General features: G+C 36.6%; 1 protein-coding gene across 4 annotated transcripts in view; it reads left to right on the forward strand.

Annotated features, from left to right (window-relative positions):
• The window catches only part of cnot2 (CCR4-NOT transcription complex, subunit 2), a 72,346-nt gene extending 55,849 nt beyond the window's left edge, over positions 1-16,497 (forward strand). For 3 of the 4 annotated variants that reach the window (XM_042335190.1, XM_042335191.1, XM_007903750.2), the window contains 9 exons: positions 1,836-1,901; positions 6,607-6,731; positions 8,355-8,475; positions 9,011-9,167; positions 10,981-11,042; positions 11,187-11,236; positions 11,997-12,097; positions 12,315-12,459; positions 15,358-16,497. In XM_042335190.1, the coding sequence (XP_042191124.1) occupies positions 1,836-1,901; positions 6,607-6,731; positions 8,355-8,475; positions 9,011-9,167; positions 10,981-11,042; positions 11,187-11,236; positions 11,997-12,097; positions 12,315-12,459; positions 15,358-15,444 (914 nt within the window). In that variant the 3' untranslated portion in view covers positions 15,445-16,497. The remainder of the gene's footprint in view (positions 1-1,835; positions 1,902-6,606; positions 6,732-8,354; positions 8,476-9,010; positions 9,168-10,980; positions 11,043-11,186; positions 11,237-11,996; positions 12,098-12,314; positions 12,460-15,357) is intronic. The other variant, XM_042335192.1, reaches the window with a different exon arrangement.
• The last annotated feature ends 7,036 nt before the right edge of the window (positions 16,498-23,533 follow it).

The following is a 23,533-nucleotide window of genomic DNA, read 5'->3' on the forward strand; positions in this document are numbered from 1 at the left end:
TTTTGTTCATCATGACCATTGATTGGACCCTTTGCTCACTTAGTAAGGTAACATGTTGTCCCAGTATAGCAGGGCAAGCAAAATGAAATGGAGCTTTAAAAACATGTGTTTATTATCAAGCATCGAGTGTTAAATGTGGCCTGTTGAAACGCTTTAAATTGTGTCAGTTATGTAGGAGATTGTGGGAAGTTTGCTGAACCAATCACAAGTTGCACTAAACTTTTTTAAAAATGGTTCAATTTGTTAAACCAATAATGGACCAGTTCAAAGTGTTGCTCATAAATAAGGAAACATTATATTTGATGAGAACTGATGTGTGACTGGATGTTTTAATGGAACATCCCCATTAATTGGCTTGTGCTGCATTTCAGAATTGTTGATGTATAAAATATATAATACAGTGATTTTATTTTTTTTCCTGCTATTTTTTGAAAATATCAGCTGCTTACTTGAAACTGTTCTGAACCTATTTAACAGTCATGTTGCCACTGAATATTCTCAGTAATGTAATGTCCTCTCATGTCAAGTCATTAATTCTTTGTATTGGTCCATAGCACTTGCAGGACTGTACCACTGTATTATATATTGTGTAACATAGGGTAGTTGGCAGCAATTGTGGTTGGTAACAGACCCAATTGTTTTAGATATTTGTAGTTTGAATATAATTTTAGCATATTAAGCAATGTTTTAAAGGTGAATTACATAAGGATACTGTTTAATTAAAACATTCCAAACATAAAATTGAGTTTGAATATTTAAAACTTTACCCAATTCTGGTTCACCTGTGGTTGGATGTGAAAAACTCTGGCGACGATTATTATAATGGGACTGAGTCGGTCCCCTGCCCATTCTGCTTGCTGGAAAGGGAGTGGGAGTGAACAACTTAAGAAAGTGAGTGGGAGATATTATGGAAGTCCAGAGAGGGAAGAAAATAGTGAGTTTAGCAGATCTGTTTCAAATCCGTTAATACCAGGACACTGGACTCATTTAAAAAGCAGCTTGACGCAGTGAATGGAGGATTTTGTACTGGAGGGATTCTATTGGATGAGCTGAAAGCTCTTCTGCATCCAGACCGATCTTCTGATTAAGTAGATCAGATGTTTAGACCAAATGTTAATTGGCATAGTTTTTTTAAAATGCATTCAAATACTCACTTATCATGATTCAATCTTAATGTCAAAGTTTGGAATGTTTTAACTATTCTCCCTTAACATGTTCTGAATAACAATGTGCATCTTTAGTTTATCCTGAGATTTAACCATTTGGATTAATTGAAATGCTTTGAAATATCTGTTGGGTCAGAATTGTGTGTGAAATTTAACAATAATTTATTTTATATTTGCAAAATCCTCCTCCTGCGCCATTAGACACAAGCTTTGTTACAACATAGTCTATCTGAACACTAACTTACCACCTCAACTTTTGGCAACACTTAAGCCTTTCAATAAAAAATGAATTTTTCATCATTAGTTGTGAAAATTATCATGCTAAAAACATTCATATCTTGTTCATGTGTCTGAACACTGACAAATCACTTTAACTCTCTGTATTGAATTGTCACCAAATCTCTCATCAACCTGTTTTTTAAAAAAAATAAGTTTATTTATAACCACAATTGCATCAAATAAAAAAAACTCATCAAACATTAATTTTTCCATAACAAACTTACTGCAATTTCACCCAACCGGAATAGGGACTTTCTCTTACCTGACCCTTGATTCCTTTTGAAAGCAGATGTACACGCAGGGCACTTATCACCTCAGTAAGTTTTTTTTAAAAAAATAAACGCTTTAATAGATTTTAACCAAACTTCATAAGTGACTTCCTCTCATCAGACACTGGGTTCCTTTCGAAAATGGGCATGCTGGGAACTGTCCGTGTGTCCCGTCTTCAAAAATCAGGTAGGGACCTTCATTGTAAAAGGCACCAGCACTTCGTTTTTAAAAATGTCTTGAGCTGTGTGATTTTGGTTAAAAGCTCGTTCAAAAATTACTTAAGCATTTTACCATGTACTGATATTGATTTGATGCAGAAAGAGATCTCCATAAGCACAGAAGTCAATTTGATGCAGAGCTCTGCAGATATTAATGAGTTTAAGAAACTGTTGCCAGACATTATGTCAAATGAAGTGCAAGAAAAGAAAATTGGAAATCATTAAGATTTTTTAATAATTTAATTCAAATGTTGAAGAGAAAGCAGTATTTTTTTAGTTTTCTTTTGTACTGTGCTTTAACTGATTAATCTGATTTTTTTGTTTTGAGTATTCCTCCATTGTCCTCACATAACAATAGCATGGGATTTACATTAGTGGCAGTGTCCGTATATCTGTTCTGTCACAGACATGTATTTGCTGTCTAAAAAAAATTGAATGTACATTAAACTAGAATTCAGTCGGACTGGATATAATCCCCCACTGTGGGTTTAGTTGCTTTTAGAAACATAATCCACACAGTGCATTTCAAGAGGGCTCTTCTGGCTGTTTGCTTTTTTTCAGGGTCACTGTGTAATTTTGATATTTTTCCAGCTGTTTCTTATTCTGACAGCACTGTGCTTACTGTTTTAATTCTCCTAAATTAGTTTTTTTCTTAAGAATTGCCAGTATTTTAGTCGACCACCTGTGGTTAATCGATCAGTTTAACAATATATATATTTTCTGGAACACTTTCTATTACACATTGTTTGCATATCAGAAGTTGTATGAATAAATGGATTTTAAAAGATATCATGGGTGGATATATAGGAAATAATCATTAATTCTCGATGTAGCTGATTTTTTTAAACAAAAAATCCAGGCTAGCAGGTCCTTTGTGAATCCCATTTTCTGCAATGTTCTACTATTGATGTCCTTTGGGAACTAAACTTTGTACATAAATTACTTGATAATATCATTTTATCCATGTTTTTTATTAAGCAAAATTGTTTTGGTAATTTGAATCTCCTAAATAGCAAGTGTAAGGAGCTCTGGAGGAATGAGATAAATGAAAGAATCACTATCATGTAGCGTACCATGAGTAACACAATGAATGACGTAACTGCCAGTGGGGTTTAAGTTACCATTTTACTATTTCGATACATTTAGAGGGAAAGTAATTTGATCACGTCATGTTGGCTGTTCAATGTCCCCGAGTAGCTTGAGAAAACTTTGGACTGTACCAAATTCCTTAAGGATCACATTCTAGATCTTTTTGAAAATTGGGTTACTCTCATGAAATGCAAGTTGGCTGTCTGACTTCGTGTCACTTTCTGTAATTTTTTTTGTATCAGATTCTATGTATTTAGATCTGTCTAATTTGTTTTTAAATTGGGCAGCTGTTCTGAAATTAATCCAGTGTTGTCTGCTGTATTGGTTTTTAATATTGTCTGAATAAGTTGATGATTCTGTCACAGACTGGCACCAAGTTAATTTAGGTTGACGTTGATGTGCCTTGATGAAATAAGAACCCAATCTAACACCAGCAATTCTCCCTTACTCGTGCCATTTTCACATGTAATTTAGCATTTTTACAAGTATCACTCATAATATTTATTGATACAAGCATCAACATAATGCATTCCATTATTGATTCAATTTACAATACATGCAATGACCCTTGTATAACATTCTTAAACTTCCATGACATTGTAATTCAACAAAGTTTGAAAGATTAGTACAGAAAATAATTGAGCTATTCCTCAAATTCTATAAGTGCCAGTCGTCTTGCTTTACAAATGTGCATCATGTAACCATTCTTGCTGACGTAGGAGGATTCTTTGTAGTTTCATCATTTTTTTAAATATGAAAGCCCAACAGATATTTATTCCAACCATCCCTGTTGAAAGTATTAATTTTGAACTGCAGTTTATATTACATATTGTGTGTGAATTTAAGCCAAGTTTTGAACAAAATATCTCCTCTGTAATTTTTTTTACCTTGGATAGTAATGGTTTTATGAACCTGGGTTGGAGGTCTGGGGGATTAGTATTAAATTTGTAGGAATTTGGTCTCAATTATATGGAGATTTAGAAAAAAGCTATTACTTGTGGAAGGAGTTCAGTTGCCCATTTGATTCTATATTCAAGGCTCCTTGCAGTAAACAGGCTAACAGAAAGATTCTGTGTGGGGTGGAGGTGGGTGGGAGGGATGGAAGAAGTGAGGGGACAAATCTACTCAACAGCAGAAAACTTCCTGAAACAGAAGTGCTCTTAACTTGTGGGTGACCTTAATGTATGTTTATGGCTTGAACATGTATATCATGCATTAATCTTTCCAGTGTGATTTCAAAAGTGAATCCAACGCTGTAGCCTTTGGTGCAGATAATTAAACAGGTTCCAAGTTTGAGCTAATGCAGATTGTAGAGTCTTGTGAATACTACCTTTGGGTACTTGCAATAAGATGAAAAATTAACTTGGTTTTCTAAGTACATCAGCTAGAATTAAAAATATTTTTTTCCATTTACGAAGTGGAACCCATTAATCATGAATCTTAGATTTGAAATCTCACCTGTAAGACTATTTTGCTTTAATATTTAAGATTGCAGGAAATTGTGAACAATTCTTAAATTCATTCTGAATTTGGAAGCTGGATTTCCACAGTTCTTAAAAGGAACTTGCTCTCAAATTAGCTGAATTTAAGAATTCTGGGTCTCCTATTTGCACAGAAATATTTTCAATGCCTAGGTTATGCTAATGAAGCATTACTAAATGACATGGAGAGCTCTTCCAAGTTGAGTTTCATACATTAGCTCCACTTGACATGATTGCATTCTTAACATTGATTCAAAGAATTCAGAAAGTTGTTGCATTCTTGGTTCCTTTGGCCTGCAAAACTTAGTTCAAACTGCATGTGCACTTTTCAAAGTCTGACTGACTTGTTGTTGGATGAGACTGAATGCTTACTCAAAGGACCACGCTTCTAAACTGTCTTTATAAGGTACAAACTCTTAATGCAACGCACGTGTAAGTATAGTTTTGGACAGGAAAATCCAATTAAATCAAGATTAATTAAGATCGTTCCTGCAGGAAAAACAATGTGCAAAACACATGCTTTATGATGGGAGGCCTTAATTCTATTGATTTTATGAAATCCATTCCACAAAAGTTATGGCTTAAAATATTGAGCATTGGTGTTGAGATTTTCATAATGCTTTGCTAATAGATTTAGCATAATCACATATGTCACTGCCTCAGTGACCTAACGGGTAAGATACTACCTGGAGTAGCACTGAACCATACAGGTTAGAAGGTCACAGATTTGATTACTGGTCTGACTTAATAGGCTAACCTTGTTCATGGTAGAAATTACGTTGTTAGAATTGGCATGAGCCCACTGGGCTTGGGAGGGTAAAATAGCTAGGATTATCAATCACTGGCCAATGACCTCTGCTGGAAAGCTGCCAATTGGGAACATTGTCAGATGCTCTGCCGATATTCAGTCAAAGCTCAGGTATGAAGAATGGCTACATGGGCAGAGTACTGGTAGGCTGCTGATGCCTGAGGACCCATATCTCAGCAAGAGTCTGTTGCTTCAGGAGAAGAGAAAATTGGCATAAAAATGTCATTTCATTCAGTTGCATGGTGCCTAAATTTGGGGTTTATAAATTATTTTCATTGCATTAGAGTTCATTGTAAGTAGGTTTCTTGGTATCTGATAAAAAGCATGGATATTAATAGTGCCTCTGATAGTTTTTTTTAAAAAAAGAGAAACAAGTATCTCGTCCAAATCGATTTACACAAGTACCAGAAACCATTGAGCATTACCAGATTCACCAGCTTAAATTTCAGCCATGTTGTGTTCGTGGTTTGTATGTTATTTGTACGTTAATTTGGATTGTTCAAATTGTTTCATTTTAATATCAAACCTTTTCTCTAAATATTTTTAAATTTAACAATTGCGAATTCTAGATATGCCTTTTCCAAGTTTAAGTTGAATTTAACAGCAAAGAGCTGACTTTAATGAAGGATGACTATTAAATGCCATTGCACATAAAGATAACTGATGAAGAAAAAGAAATGGGCAACTTGGAAGCCAAGTAAAAAGAAAACATTAAGTTACCTGTTACCTCTGGTCACAAAGGTGTGGTATCCTGAATTTATCTTCCTGGTATCGTGACCACATTTGGGGGAAACTGAATTATTTTCACATCTGGACAGAACGTGTTTTGACCTTGCTTCCACACCACTTTTTTCTTCCAATTTGAAAAGTTACTTAATGAGATTTGAAGTGCAATGTGATAGGAGTTTGGATAATTATTAACTGAACTCATGCTTGCTGTGACATTCCAGATCGAACCCGTTGTGAACAGTGATGCCTGCTTAAAGACTTTAATTCAATCAAAAGGTTCTGATGGCTGCAAGACAGCAACAAAGCCTTCAGATGAATTAACAGTGTTTAACGCACTCTGAGTTTGATATTTTTATTAATGTACACTGATCTTATATAAATACACATATATATATATTTTAAAATGTCTTTCTAAGATAAGTATTTTAAGTGACTGGTGGGTTGTCATGAATACCTTAATATTAATAAATAGTAAATAATGGAAAGATTTGCATTCAGAATGAATGAAAATGTTATTGTAATAAAGCTTAAACCTAATGTGCCTTGACTTTCTTTACGTGGTGTAGTTGGGATGGTGACAAAGCCAACAAATGAACAGTCCCAAGACTTCTCAATCCACAATGAAGATTTTCCTGCACTTCCTGGCTCCAGCTACAAGGATCCAACTTCCAGTAATGAAGACAGTAAATCTGTAAGTACTAATACAGTGGAGTCCGCTTAATTTGGATGTCGGTTAACCTTAGATGCTGTTTATTTTGGACAAATTGCCAGGTCCAAATTTATTTGTATTGTAAGCCTATTTAAAATATTCTGTTTTATTTGGAGATAAATATAATAACAATAATCCTTGCTTTTGATATAGTGCCTGATCACTTCTTCGAGATGTCTCAAAGTGCTTCACAGATTATACTTTAAAGTGAATTGACTGTATTTTGTGGGCGAAATCTGGTTAATTCACAGACAATGCTGCGCTGGTGGTCACCCCTTTTTGATAATCAGCTCACTTGTTCCATTGTGTGAAGACTATCATTCCACTCTTTTCATGTGCCGCTAAAACATTCTGATATAGGAACGGCACCTTACTAAGTGTGGCTGCATGCAAAATCCACTTAATCCTCTCACACAGCGCCTGATTAAAAAAAATGTAGCTCCCATCTCTCACGATCAGTTTGTATAAAAAATGTGTTGGAAGAAAATGTCTCTAATGCTCCTGCAGAAGTTAGAAGTTTTAGAGTGTGAAGATGACAGTCTGGGACTCCTCTACGGGAACTAGCCAGAAGACTTGAGAGAATTTATCATTTCAAAAGTTTAAACTTTTGTAACTTGAGACGTTGTAGAACAGCATCAATTTTTTTTACTGTTTGTTGGAAAACTTGTTTCCTTGAAAAAGGAAAATGACGTGTAATACAGTCCTGTACTGTATGGGGAAAAAGAATACTGTACTTTAAATTTATAAAGAAACAATCACTTTTTTTCCATGTAAATGATCACTGAGCATTCATTTCAGGCCTTTACATACAGTACCCTGTAATTGGTGCTGTAACAGGTTGTGCAGGCAAGACAACTAGGTGCTATTTAATGCATTGACTTCAGATAACTTTGGACATCAGTTAATTTGGACAAAGCACCCTGCACAAGTCTGAATTAAGCAGCCTCCGCTGTAATTGAAATGTGAAATTGATAGAACTTTGAAAGCTGCATAATATTTATTACTAGTTAAATTCACAACTTAAGAAAAACATCATTACACACAAAGTGGGCAATATTTTGCTCAAATGCACATTCGGGTGAGATTTCAATTACCCAGTTGCACAGTAGGAGACTGATTTTATATGTCAGCAATGGCCATTTGAGGCTTGTGTTCGAACAAGGAAAATAAAGGTTAGGGGATAAAATAAATGTAAGATTCCTTGCATTAATATTTTATTGCAAATATTTGCTTATTATATATGGTATAAAAAACGGCAGCGCATTTCAAGGCAGTTAACATGTTGGTGTTTGGGTGACTAAGGTAGCTGGAACAATTTATCTATTCCAGGAAATCCTTGATGTTTTACTGCATTGAAACTTATTCCTGGGAATCTCGTTATCTTTCAATATGTATAAAATCAAAATACTTTACACACGTGACATTGGGAAGTATAGTCGTTGAATGATAATGAAGTGTGAGTTGGAACTAAAATTATGTGATTTTATTTTCCAGTTTGATACGGGTGAATTCTGTGTTTCATAACCATGATTTTAATGTATTTAGCATTTTTTTTACAATATTATCAGTACTTCTGATTTTCTAAAATGTGTATTTCAATTCCAGAATCTAAATACTCCGGGGAAAAATATAACCAATACAGATGGGCCCAAATTTCCTGGCGATAAGAGTTCGACGACGCAAAACAACAACCTTCAGAAAAAAGGGATCCAAGTGTTATCTGATGGTGGGTAACTTTGTTTTTTGTTACAATTATTATTATTATTAATAATAACAGTCCTTATCTTTGATAGAGTATCTTGTCATGTCAAAACTCAAAGCGCTTCAGAATTTCTGTAAAGTGTAATTGATTGTATTTGTAGATGAATGCAACAGGCAGTTTGCACATAGAATTGTCCCACAAATGGCCATGAAGTGAATGACCAGTTTTTTTAATCTGGGGTCTTGTTAGCCGGAGAAACTTCCTCTCTTTTTGAATAGTGTCATAGTGTCAACATCCACCTGAAAAGGCAGATATTTAATATCCTGAATCTCGTTTGATTGACAATACCTCCGCAGTGCCTCGTTTCCCCAGTATCAGTCCAGAATGTAAGCTTGAATTCCTGCCAACTGATGCCTGATGCATTATTGTTTAAACTAACTACTGCAGTTACAAATGCTGTGGCATATGAACGCAACAGGCAATTTGCACATAGAATGGTCCCACAAATAGCCACACTTTAGAATTCTAGTTATTAATGCTTTTCATTCCTTGTTTTAAGGGCGAGTCACTAACATCCCCACAGGAATGGTAACAGATCAGTTTGGGATGATTGGACTGTTGACATTCATTCGAGCGGCAGAGACGGACCCTGGAATGGTACATCTCGCGTTAGGCAGTGACTTGACAACACTAGGCCTCAACCTCAACTCTCCAGAGTAAGTAACTATCTTACATTTGCACCACTCATCTTTGTGTACCAAAAGTTTTTTTTGTGCAAAAAGAAGCATCCTGCATAATATTTCACTACAAAGTTACATTCATGTCTCAATTTACAACATTAAAACTAACAAAAGGCTAGGTCAGCTTCTTGGCATTGGTTTGAGGAGGATTTATAATTTATATTAAATAGTAATGTAAAACTACAAGGAGTAATGTAACCAGACCCAAAGGATCCCTAAATGTACACATGGCCATTAACTACCAATGATCTCCTTAGTCTTGTTGAATGTCATATTTGATAACTATCACTTAGTGAAGCTGCTGATTAATGACAGTGAGGAAAAAATATATATTAATTCATTTTATTAGCAAAAAAACAGGAGCCGGGAATCAGTTTCACGCCAATTCAATCTTTATGTTCACCTCGTGCTGACAAATTATTCAAAGGTGATTATGCAATTTAATAATGACTTTTGGCCGTCTGCACACTGAATTCAGACTGTCCCTTGTGGTATTCTGTATTTTACTAAAAGCTACATAATATGCATATGTTTATCCATACTAATAAAGACAAAATGTGTGTTTGTCTGCCAAGAATGCTATAACCGATTGACATAGAGACATGACGTGTACCTCTTCGGAAAGGTCTTGCAAGGAGGAGTGTCATGGGCATATTTTTTCGTGGGAATCTCCTATTGTTGATGAACTATATTAAAAAATATATTAACTTTTTTTTAATTAAGCCTCCAAAAAGGTATGCATAGTATTCTGCAACAAAGTAGCGACAGAGTTCACCCACCCTGCTGGAGAGGTACATCTTATATTAATAAAGACAAAATGTCTGTGCCAGGAGATCTCCCGACAGGAGTCCTCCCACAGGAGTCTTCCCAAAAGGATATGTGTGCAAATATGTGTACAAGGGATGCTAAGGAGTTCAATAGCACATTTTCTTAATCTTAAGGAATAAAGATGCCTAAGAAGGAAAGATCAAGCCTTTCAGGAACAAATAAAAATGCCAGGCGAAAGAGAGAAGGCCGATTTAAACTGGTTGCAGCTGGTATATGTGTAACTGAATTGTTTGGGACTTGCAGCATGACTTTGAATAGTTCCTCATATAATTATATGATTGGAAAGCCAGTTGTCTGGAGTGAGTCTGTTTCTAGTACAGAATGCAGTTTTTCTGTAGACTTAAAATTTGTTTTGAATTATAAGTTGTAGATATTATGAGACTGTTTATTCATACCACTCATCATATTGAGAAGCTTTTTTTTCTTGGAACAGTCCTTGTTTTTGTTAGACTTGAGTATGGGCACTAATGTTATGACAGATGGGTTCTATTTTCAGGATGAGCAGGCCTTTTTGAAGATGCATTGTTCTTGTTGTAGTCTGTTCTTTCTTGTGTCAAATTTGAATATGATGCTGTGGGGAATTACGTGTACTATTAATACAGATCAGACCATAATGGCCTTGGGCAATTTCTTCAGTGTTCGTACAGACCTAACCATTATGTCTGCAGTTTTCTGCAGATCTTTCTGGCTGACAGCTAACAATTTGCTCTTTGCTATCTGGTGAAATGTTTGAATGGCTTGTTAAGAGTAATGACAAAATAAGATGCATTGACATCTGACTGTGATTGAGAAAGGAAATGATCGACTTTATTACAATATTTGTTTTAAAAATTAGAAATAAATTATACAACCTTTACTTGGGCATGGTGGGCGGGGGTGGTCAAACATTTAGTTATAATTAAACTATTTATTCGGGAGCAATATTCATTTTTTGTGAATAATACGTGGTATTATTTTACAGAAATCTCTACCCCAAATTTGCATCTCCTTGGGCATCAGCTCCCTGTCGACCTCAAGATATTGGTAAGCAGTATTGCTCAGACATCTGTAATTCAATCCTGTGAAGCGCAATGCATTTTTCAATCCTTTTTATTTCTTCAGAAACCTGCACTCTTTAGAAAAGCTGTTTGAACAATTAGTGACTCACCTGGTCTTCCTGTTCCACAGATTTCCACGTTCCATCGGAGTATCTAACAAACATACACATTAGGGATAAGGTGAGTGTAACTGCTGAATGCCAGATATGTGACTTTAAATTACAGAATTAAAGTTTAATTATTGGCCTTTATTGACATATTACCTGCTTAAGTTTCAATCTCATGTTTTAAAAAATTATGATATTGTAGGTTAGGTTATATATAGGACAGTGTGTTTGTTCTAAGGTAGTAAGGAACCCATTGAGAGTTTTGGATGAGATTATAAACTGTCATGTCATATCAACCTTGGAGATGTTACAGCTTAGGTATAATGTCGGACAGCAACAGGCATTTGTTTCTTGGTTTTATACTATATAATTGGACAGACATTGTATTTTTGAAATTTATTTTACTGTAATCATTCCAAGAACAATTGCGAGGCACCTCTTATCAGGATTCATGACTACTTTGTTCTAACTGGAGCAATGTGTCTTACAATTAGAACAAAGTAGTCATTAATCCTGATAAGAGGATTATATGAATGTATAAATATACTGTAGTTGGGGATAGTGTGATTTTGTTTCACTGCTGATAAGTGTCATGGTGAGTATTTGCCATGGCTGACATGTATGAGTGAGGTCCATGCTAAACGAATAACAAATGTCAGTAAGTTATTGCAAATTGTTTGGGTGAAATTAATTTGTAATCGTGATTATTTTTGCCCTTTGCCTGGTAACAATTAGCTTTTGACAAATACGTGCAGAACACGTGTATAGAATAAGTTTCTGTTATGGTTGAAGTTATCACAATCTAAGCTTACATCATGATCTTCTCTCTACAGCTTGCTGCAATAAAACTTGCCCGTTACGGAGAGGACCTCCTTTTCTATCTGTACTACATGAACGGAGGAGATGTCTTACAGTTGCTTGCAGCAGTAGAGCTGTATGTTCTTTAAATGATTGACGTGTTCCGTTTCATCAATAAGTTGTTTATAGAGTGCAATTTTTTTGACATTATACCGGACACCTGACTTGATTCCTTTTAGGTTCCTGATCTTGTTTTTTTTAAAAAAAAACTCTGTCCTTGTTAAAGATGTTTTAGTGGACATTTTTCTATCGTCAATATTCATACAAGTCTTTTGTTGAATTGTCAATGTCAGATTTAACCGAGACTGGAGGTACCACAAAGAAGAACGAGTCTGGATCACCAGGGCACCAGGAATGGAGCCATCAATGAAGACCAACACCTATGAAAGGGGGACATACTATTTCTTTGACTGTCTTAACTGGAGAAAGGTTGCTAAAGTAAGATGATTTGCTATTACGTGATGCTTTTATTTTCTTTGGTTTGGATACTGTTGGGTTTTCGCATGCGTCAAGACACCTAGCTGACCAAAAAAAAATGCTTTTATTTAATTCAGGTATTTATGGCCTTCATTTGTAGATTAGTCAGATCAGATATTAATTAGTGCTTGGAGCGGTTGGTATTTCGGAATTGTGAGGTCTTCATCCAAACCTCTTGTAATCCTTTTTTTGGGAAAGTCTGATGCTCGTATGTATCTGAAGCTAAAGGTAACTGACCTCATCTGTCCTCCCCTTCCTTTATCTTCATAATCCCTTTGCTCTGTTGTTTTTTAATACAAAATTTTGCTTGTAAATTTGTTTATTTTCAGTTTAAATTCAAATTTAAGATAATAATAATCCTTGCATTTGATATAGCACCTTATCACGTCTTCGAGTTTCAAAATGCTTCACAGAATATATTGTAAAGTGAATTGACTGTATATTTTATGTTCAGTTCAACTCCAAATGTGAGATGGTAATCGACTTCCTTTGGCTTAAGTTCAAGTGGATTTACTCAAATGCCTCTATGGCTGTGTCCTTTCCTGGTTTCATTCTTATCTACTCATGTCTTCATTTCTCCTCCTGTGGCTTCTTCTCCCACCCCGCATAGTCACTTCCTGCATCCGCAGGGCTTTATCCTTTATCCTCTGTCCTTACCTTGTCATTGTATGCACCCGTGGTGAAGCATCCGTAGGTACCCAACTCTTTCTCTCTGCCTGTATCCTCGATTCCAGTATGATGTTCTCCTGACCAATTTCTTATCAGGCATCAAATTATGGATGAGTTCTAACTTTCCACAGATGAATGTCAAGAAGACCGAGATGCTCCTGCTTGGCTACCCCTTAGTGCCTTTTCACCTCATCTGCATGGGTGCTCACTCCACCAAGTTGTGCTGGTGGGGAGCCTCAGTGTGTTGTTGACACCCAACATCCTTCAAATCTACTTCTAGATTCTGATTTGCTCAACATCCCATCACCTCTGCATCATTGCCTGCTCCACAACTACCTCTCCTCCCGGGCTACCAAGCCCCTCATCCATACCTTCATCACCTCCAGCCTTGTATTGTTTAGTATGGGAAGCCTGCTGGGTCTCTTGAGCGCTGCTGCTGGCTGTTTACCCAATGCTGCCGTGGGCGGGGCTGTGTCTGTGTGCGATGCCAGGCCCAGGCTTACGGGCCTGCGCTAATGTTTCCTCCTCATCTCCCTTCTCTCCCCCCCACCGCGCACCCCAGTGGACTGCGCAGTTCCTGTTAAAGAAAGCATTAATTTTATGGCAACAATCTGATTTGGGCTATTTCTTCATGTTTAGTTTTTATCAATAAACTGAAAAAATGTAGATTGGCAATAAAAAGTTTCTCAATAGCACAAATCAACACCCGCAACTTCCCTCAAAATTTGGCAGCCCCCCCCCCCCGCAATTTGGGGCAAATATATTTTTCAATTTTCTATTGTCCCTGCTTATGACAAACTGACCCTGTTAGCATCTTAGTCCACAATTCATTTTAATGTCGTTTGAAGCTTTCCACTAGTAAATATTAGTGAGCTGTTGTCTATACATACAAACATTCAGATTGTTAACAGTAGAACGAGATGAATGTAGTTATTGAAATTGTCAAATTTGAAAAGATTTTTTCAATAAAGCTTTGAATACAAAGAAACTGGCTTCTTTTTAGTGTTGCAGACAGTACTAGTAGGCCATTGTTCAGCATGTTTGTGGTGGAAATGTGTGAACAACGTACTGAGCAGATTGAAGTTGCAATCTAGTCTTTGAAACTGGAGTTGATCAAGTCTTTAAATAACACTGATATAGAAACAAAAATCCTGGAAGATCAATATCTGAAAAGAAAAAGTACTTTACTGTTTTGGCTAGAATCTTCCAGCAGTTCTTTGAAGAGCCCTATCAGAAAGTTTAACAGATGCTTTTGAATGCTCTGTCGGTTTCTATCCATTGTATTTTTCTTTCAGATTCCCAGTAATTAAATGTTCTTTTTATCTCTCCTGAAATAATACTTCAAGATGGTACCAGTGCATCAGAATGATTGACAAGTGCCTTCTATTAACACTGAGGATTCGGGATGCTTCAAAGAACTTTTTTTTTGCGCAATGTATTTTTTCGCCCACAAATATACAGTCAGTTCACTTTGCAGTCTATTCTGTGAAGCGCTTTGAGACGTTGAGAAGACGTGAAAAGCGCTGTATCAAATGCAAAGATAATTATTATTAAATGCTACTGTTTCAAAAATTTGTTTTGAAATATTTTTGAGTGAATTTGACTGATTCACTTAGTACTTTAAGTGCATTTTATTTTTTAAAAAAGCCACTTACAATTTCAAGATAAAATCTATTTGGCACGATTTGGCTCATATGTACGGATTCACCTTGTAGTGAGAAATCGGGAATTAGAGATTGCCACCTGGAATCAGCACAGAAGGAGGTCATTCAGCCGGCTCTTTGAAAGAGCTATCCGACTAGTCCCACTCCCCGGCTCTTATCTCATAGCCTTGCAAATGTTTCCTTTTTAAGAACAAATCCAATTCCCTTTTGAAAGCTACTATCGAATTTGATTCCACCACCCTTTCAGATAGTGCATTCCAGAGCATAACAACTCGCTGGGTAAAATTTTCCTCGTCTTCCCTCTGGTTCTTTTGCCACATGAATTGGAAAGATTCAAAAACTAAATTAAATACCATGCTTTATGCAGCAACAACACTATTTGAAAATACTCATGTTTAGTATATCTAAATTTCACCGTGGAGCTTTGAATGCACTATTATTTTAAGATGCCACAAACAATGTCTTAGTTTTTGAAGATAGTTTTGTGGTCACATGGCTGACCTTGTTTCTTTATTTGGGATTTCAGGAGTTCCACCTGGAATATGATAAACTAGAGGAAAGACCTCATCTGCCGTCATCTTTGAACTACAACCCTGCTCAGCAAGCCTTCTAAAGACTTAACTGTTCATGGGGTATGGCTGTCTCAGCACAATACTCTGAAACTGCGGAAACCGAAGTGGCTCAGGCATCCTGGTTTTTATTCTTTGAGGATCTGGCAATTGGCTCATGTGGATGGATCGACATTTTGAAGTCCTGCCTTAGTAATTATGTGCTGCCCAACACAACTGAATTTGTATTGTTTTTTTTCGGTTTTTTTTTATTTTGAGCAGGGTATGTTTAAAAAAAATACACAACAAAACAAAATAATTCTTCAGCCTATTGGCAGACTTTGGTCAGCCAGGTGGCAAGTGGACCGACAAATTTTCATTGCTAAATTTCCAAAGTGTAAAAATTTAAAAAGTTTGCATTGTTCATTGTAGCATTACTGGTAATAAAAAATGTTTAGTGCATTTTTATGTGAAGATCCTCCTTGTATTTTCATTTGGAAAGATAACCAGCCTGCATTTGATTTGTTCATTTTACTTCCCCTTATGTTTTTGAATGGCATTTCGGCCAAGTTAAATGCAAGAACATTTGACTGTTTAAGTGAACGTTATTTTCACAACTTCTGGAGATTTTCCATGGTTGTGTATCACTGGGCTTCATCTTTCCAGAATGAGCAAAACACTGTCCAGTCTTTGTTACAATTTTGTAATAAAAGTGTACATTTTTTTAATTTTTGGACATCACATGAATAAAGATATGTATGTACGAATGTGTATATATTATATATATGACATCTATTTTGGAAAATACTTGCCCTGCTGTACCTCATTTTTCGGAGGTGTGCATGGATGCAATACATGAAAACAGGACATTTCGGGAACTGCTGAGCAGGGGACCGCTGTGTCGCCCTGTGCACTTAAGGGCCAGATTTTCAGCAGCCAAGGACATCCATACCCAATTGAACATGATGGGACTTCAGGAAGTGAACTGAGACAATTCACAATGGCTGGTTGAACAGCAGCATTTCATAGGAAAAAAAGAATTTAAAAAAATCAATCTTGTATTTTCTGACCACATTAAAGCTTCTTCTCTTTGTAATAAAGTAGAAAAGCTGTCCTAACTGCAGTGTTGACTTTAATTTGAAATTACTATGAGGTGATGTCTTAAGTAATTATGGTAAAGCTGAATAAAATGGGGGAAAAAAGGCTCCCAAGTATTTGTTGGAAGCACCGAAGATCGATAGCTCAAATGTTCTGCTCACTAGATTCCTATATGCAGGTAAGTGTTTAGGTTCTGTTTTATACCCTTGTCAACCAAGCGCTTTATTTAAATTGAAATCTGTTCAAAAAGGGGAGTTCCTGTTAAGCCCTGTGTTTAATCACGGTGGTGCAATCATCCATCATTGTACCCAGATAGCTAATTTTAAAAAAAATAGACCTGTATTCACTGAAAAGTGCGCTACTGAAAATATCATTACATGGATCCTTTGGGACAAGGAGCACTATATTAAGGAATTGTGTTTTGAATCCAGATAGCGCAATATGTACTGGCTTGATGACTGCAGACATCTGTTCAGACCATTCATCTGTTCATTTCACCTAGTTTCCTTTTACAAGGATATCCAGGTTAAAAGAAAAAGTGAAAATGGATCAACAAAATCATGAAACATTTACTGAAGACGAGGCCAACTCAGTACACCTTAAAACAATTGTTTTAATGCTCATTCACACAATGCTGCAATCCTTCAGTGATTGTCTCCTGAAGGGTCAACTGCTTTTTGGGTGGTTCTTCTGGCTACATAAGGAGATCAGCACATGTTGCAAAGGGAATTGCTGTGTTTTTTTCCTTTGATCTCAAGAGAAACTGCACACGTTTAAGCATGTGTTAAAGTGTAGCCCAGAATGTTTTGGTATTGGTACATGTGAAGAACGTCTATTTGGGCAAAGTGAGCAGAACTGAAGGACAGCAAACTCCCATTGAACACCACCCACAGAACCCCGGGATGGAGAAAATTGGGGGGAGACTAAGTCAATGTCTGCTAAGAATTTTTGGAAACCTTTTTGTCTTTTGAATTTGCCACCAGGATGTTCCTCACGGAGTGAGTACAAGATATTGGATTTGGAAACATTGGTGTAAAATGCACTCTAATAGGTCACTAACATGATGCTCAAAAACAACCTTCAGCCAATGAAACCTCCCTTTTTTCAGTCATTGTTTTCCTTAAATATTATAATTTAATATACCAAATGTTATCTCACTTAGATCCTTCCAACCTTTGTGATTCTTCCACTAAAATATAGGAATTCTGACAAATATAGAATAATGGTAAGCAAGGATGCACATCAAAGCTCCAATAATAATAATAAACCTTGCATTTGATATAGCATTTTATGTCATCAAAATGTCTTAAAGCGTTCCCTAGCATTTATCGTAGGCAAATTAGTTATAGAGGGGAGATTGTTTATTTTCTGGAAGTTGTCATGATCATGAAATAATAAATTTAATTAGAATAATTACCTTAAATATTGCAGGATGGCTTATTTATAAATGTTTTACACTGATCTAAAACTCATGGGATTTATAAGAAAATGGATTATGTAGAGTTCTTTAACTAGGTTTATCACGATTAACTGTTGTATGCAAAGGCATATTCAGATATACAACATTTACTAAATAAATCGGCGGACTGACATTTTAATGCACAAATGCTACGCCGAAGAACAATTATATTTGATTTGACATGGCTTGTGCTGCCTATAGTATGATTGACAAACACCTTGGAGTAGTCGACATACATGTCCTCAACTTGGAAGTGGAAATGTTGAAGAGTTAAGCCAACCAAAATTACTTTTGAGTATGAGAGAGATAAAAGACTGGTTTAAAGGTTTGTTGAGAAAGCAGTGGGTCTGTCGGTCTTTAACAATGAGAAATTTGACCCTTGACAGTTACTTGTCACTTCAGTGACAAAACGTTTCTAGATGTCAAATTGTGAGTTACTTACAGTAATGAGTAATGGTCATGCTGTGAGTATTGGTGCAAATTAGCATTTGGCTCAAACACTACTTATGTATTCTAGTGACCTTGAAATGCTTTGGTGATAACTGAAGCAAAATTTATTTTGTTCTCTCCCTGACACCCTCCCCCACCACCCCCCGCATACACACACACACTATTTTTCAGTGACTGATTCTCATTTTCATAAATGGCATCAGGAATGGCCTAGTTTTTTAGCATTTGGGGATGAAATTAACTATGTTTGCAATTCAATATAGGACCTGATAAACTCCGTTGGTTAACCAGGCCGTTGAAGCACTTTTTGCTTCAATAGAGCAGTTTCAACATATTGCTTTCCTCTATGCAACTTAAACATGCAAATGTATCTTATTGGCACACAGCTATATTTTATTTGCCCTTTTCAAAGCTTCTTGAACAATGCCAAGAGGAACAATATGGAAGATAAGTCTCATTAAGCTGCTGGAATTATCACCAATGCAGGAGGGAGGACTGCACTTTTCCTTTTTGTAATACCATCCCATTTGCACCATGAGATGGTTTTGTTGGGTTCAAAGGTGTGGCCAACAGTTGAACTAACCACACTGTTAAGCCTGGGACAAAAGGTGTGGCCAGAATAGACCAGTTTATTCGGTTCAGCCAAATTATAAAGTCGGCAACCTGAGAACAGAGAAACCAAAGTCACTTGTATTCTATCCTTAACAACTTATTTAATTACTGAGGCAAAAAGAGGTATAGTTTCACAGTAATTCAATAGACATTTATAATAAGCAGGGTTACAATAGACAATATTATGCTCATGTCACCATGCTGACAATATCAAAGTTCATGGGCAGCAGACAAAATTGACTTGTTTTGGGAAAGCTGATAATAGCGGGCATTCAATCTTGCAACTGTGTTGTATTGTCGATGTCTTCTTATAAAATAACTTTGAGTGGCTTGACTCTGAATCTTGAGTGGAAGTTCTTCCTTCTTGGAGGAGTGAACAATGTACTTGCTCTCACGCCAACTCCAACTGCCCAAGTGTCTGAAACACTGATTGTCCAGTGCCTTGGGATGTCCTCCCAACGTGAAAGGCCTTATACACAAGTAATTTTGTTGTTGTTGTGGAAGTGTAGCTCAGCTGTACTTTATTATCATGGTTATCTACTGCAGGCCGATCAGTGCATATCAGCACTTTTTCACCCACCTGATTATTTTAATCACATTGCCCTTGGCTGACTGATTGCAATAATTCTTGATACAACAGACGCAACAACAAATTCAGCTACAGTAACAAATTAATTTCTTTCTTAGCCAATTTAACTCTTCATAATGCAATATAGAGCATGTTGACATATCATTTTATCTAATCTTATACCAGCTATCCCGTGATACCTGTTATGCTTTGATAAAAGTTCTGCAATTCAGCTCAATTTAATTAAAACAACATTTTATAATCAAGATTGTTCTGAAAATCATCTCGACACCTGCTAATGAGGATAAGGATCCTTCACTTCATTAAAACATGTTTTAATCAAGATAGTAATTCTACAGATCAGCTCCACTCTGGTTAACAAGCATAAACATACCTAACCGAGCTATAACATTTTAATAATTCACGTCTGATCCAACAGTTTCACCCACAGGAGTTGGCATTTTCAAAAGCAGCTGAGCATAACATGGGTAAATAACAACATTTGTTAGCATTCAGTGCTTCTTCAATAATAAATAAATGTTCAAATTCTCAGTATGCCCACATTTAAAATAGCTGGTATTTTTAATGATTATATATGCTGTAAAGAGAAATTGATACCCAAATATATTCTGGAGTGCATTATGGCCAAAACTTTTTTGTTTTATGCTTAAGTATAAGTGATTGCTTTATATTGTGAACCTAAAAATGTCACTGTAAGTAGAGTGCACTTCCTTAGTAAAAGTAGTAGTGTTCTGATTGAAAAGCACAGAAACTTATTTTGCCTGCAAATGGAATGCCCTCTGCCAATTGGGTGTTAAATCTTAAGATCAATGCTGTGTATCCATCCTATCATAGCATCCGACAACCTTAGCTTAAAAAATGTATTTAAAAAAAAGTTCTATAGCACTCTTAAAAGCAATAATAAAATCTTGAATTGTATGCATTTCATGGGTGAGCTACTCAAATCCAAAGATTGTTTTTTTAAAATAGGTCACACTAAAATTTTTAGAATACCCTTGTCATTTGTTGCTGCTTTGCGAAATCTTGTACGCTACGTAATGCAAAATAAAAGTAAGCCTTGGGAGCTTTGAAGCTGTTTTAACAATCTTTCTAGACAGTCCACAAACACCTTGACCCAATTGCAGTAATTGGTATGAGGATCTTTAGCTCGCAGCCAACTGAACTCTATACATAAAAAAGTGAATCAATTGAAAGTTGCAACCTTTTCCTTCATTTGCGAATGTTTCACTAGTCCCATGAGAATCATAAATTGGATGATTTTATTTGTGCAAGTTCTAGAAACATTCTTTTGTGACTTGTCGGATTTGTACTCTAAGATATGTTTTATGAGAAAGGTAGTCTTACTTCTAGTCACATTCCGAAAAAGAGGAATTTATTTTTTCACTACCTGGCTTTGTACAGATTTCCCCTCCCCCCCCCATCCTCCAGCCAAAAATATGACCTTAGTACTGCACGACAAAGCCAAACATTAAGCTAATAGCATTACTTTAATCAATGAGAAACTACAGTCTTGAAGTCATTTTGAATGTTTTCCAAAAGCATTTACATTGATCTTGACATTTCAATCTTTGTTTTTGGTACTTAAAGGATATTGTACCATAATGAACTTGTCTGCTAAAAACAGATTCAAATGCCCACTTTGAGCTCAACACAGGAAAGCCTTTTGGGTTATTACAGAATTATATATTTAATCCTAAATAGTTTTGATTTTCAATTTTATTTGTATTTCCATTTATCAAGATAACTATTGTGCAATTATAAATATTTAAAACCAATCGTCAGTCTTGTCTGCCTTTGGATTTTCTGATGGGATTGAGATCAATATATTGGTTACTATCTCTTAGTTTCCTGGTGAATGAGGGGAAGACTGGAGAGGATACAAACACAAGTTGAAATTTATTAGTCTTCCACCACAAACCACCACCACCAACTGTGGCAAAACAGCAAGATTGTTCTTGTGATTATCAGATTGGCACTATAACTGAAGAACACTTGTAATAAAATACATTTTAAATATTGAAAGAATCAGCAAACTGTAATGTCAGGAGGACATCTCAAAGCACTTAACACAACTAATGTTGAGTGATCAACAAAAATAGGCATTCAGACATTATTTTTATCAGTCTCCAAATACAGTAATGCTCTTACAATCAACTTGCTCTTGCAGCACCCCTTGCTACCAAAATGAACGTTTTATTTTGGAAAGATGGCAAAATAATAACAATAATAATCCTTGCATTTGGTACAGTGACTTTCGTGTTAGGAGGATGTCTTAAAATCTTAGGATTTTACTGTGGAGTAACTGTTTGTAGGGGAGTATAAAATAAGTTTATAGTCTGGGTTGCTGACAGCTGGTGGCCATAACCTGCTGACAGTAAACCACTACTGGAACTGGGGCAACAGAGTGCAGCTCCAACAATCCAGTTCAGAATGGCTTACAGGAGTTAAATGCAAGGATTATTACTTCTAATGTTCCTTGATCAGGGAAGAGCACATGGATGCATGCTTTATTTTGCAATCTGCATTTCAGAAGGGAAATGTAACTCAAATGTATTTAGGAATTAAGAGCAATCGGTGTAAATGCTGAAAATGTGGTACAGATGACTTATTGTACAAAAAATGATTTTTACTTCAAGAGAAATGCAACGCTATGGAAACTGTGACCTCGGTGAGAGCAATGATGGAAAAGCTCTTTTGATCTACTGAAGCTCATTCCGGAGTTTAACTCGCATTAAGATCTTGTGCCCCCGCCAATGGTTTTACTCCTTTTGAATTAATCCTTCAAACTGATATAAAAAAATAATCCATTGGGTGATGTATAAATCCACCTCGTCACTGTGATTTTCATGCAAAATAATGATGACATTGACGCAAAGAGATACCAGCCCTAGAGTTTCACAAAGATAATCTCACAAGCAAACCTCACAGAGTGCAGACGGAGTTGCGAGAATTAAATAAGAGTTAATTCACTTTCCAGTATATATTCTGTGAAGCGCTTTGAGATGGTCTCGATGACATGATAAGGCTTCATACCAAATGCAAAAGGATTATTATCTTTATCTGCAATTTCATCGGAAATTCATTGATGGTTTTCTATTTGCAATCAAATTCGTGTCTGGCGGTGTCTAGACTTGATATATATATATATATATATATATATTTGTATCCCTGGGCTTTTATTTTCAAACCTAAACAGATGCAAACTGAACAAAAACGCACAGATTCCAAAGTGCAGCTCCAGTCTTCATCGATGCAAACTTCCGAGTTCCAGTTTAAATCGATTGCATATCGCCAGGTTTCGGTTGCACTGCACACACAGACCGAGGTTCAATTCCTCCCTCCTCCCCCCTCCACCATCGGGGGAGTTTTAAACCTGCCCTTATATATATATATATTAGCTGCAGTGGGCGATGAGACACTTTCTTTTTTTTAAAATCTGAATTCAAGAGTTGATGGAAAATAAATCAATGGCAATGCAGTCTCGATGCAATTCCAACTCCCCCCGTCCCGTCCCGTCCCCCTCCCCATCCCCATCCCCCTCCCCACCCCATCCCACTCCCCATCCCCATCCCCTCCCCATCCCCTCCTCGGCTCTGGTGATGTGGATGGACCATCATCACACACCGCAAAGCTGCCAATCCGGAAAGAAGTGCGGAGTTCTGTGGCTGTGGAGTGTTTTCTTGTACCATCTTCTTTTTTCCGCTACTCCGGTATCGAGAAGCTCCGTCAAATGCCCTCCGCCTCTCCCTCCCCCCCCCCCCCGGAGGGGGAGTCAGACACTCCGACCCCCCCCCCCCCCACCCGCTCCCGGGTACCCGCTCCCGGTGATTGACAAGTCCACAGATGTACTTAGCAGAGCTCAGTCAGCGAACAGCAGCGGTTCCGAGCCCCGCGCGCTATTTCTGGGTTAAGAAGCTTTTTTTTTTTCACATCATCCCCGGCATTA

The sequence above is a fragment of the Callorhinchus milii genome, unplaced genomic scaffold (genome assembly GCF_018977255.1).
Source record: "Callorhinchus milii isolate IMCB2004 unplaced genomic scaffold, IMCB_Cmil_1.0 Scaffold5, whole genome shotgun sequence".
Lineage (NCBI taxonomy): Eukaryota > Metazoa > Chordata > Chondrichthyes > Chimaeriformes > Callorhinchidae > Callorhinchus > Callorhinchus milii.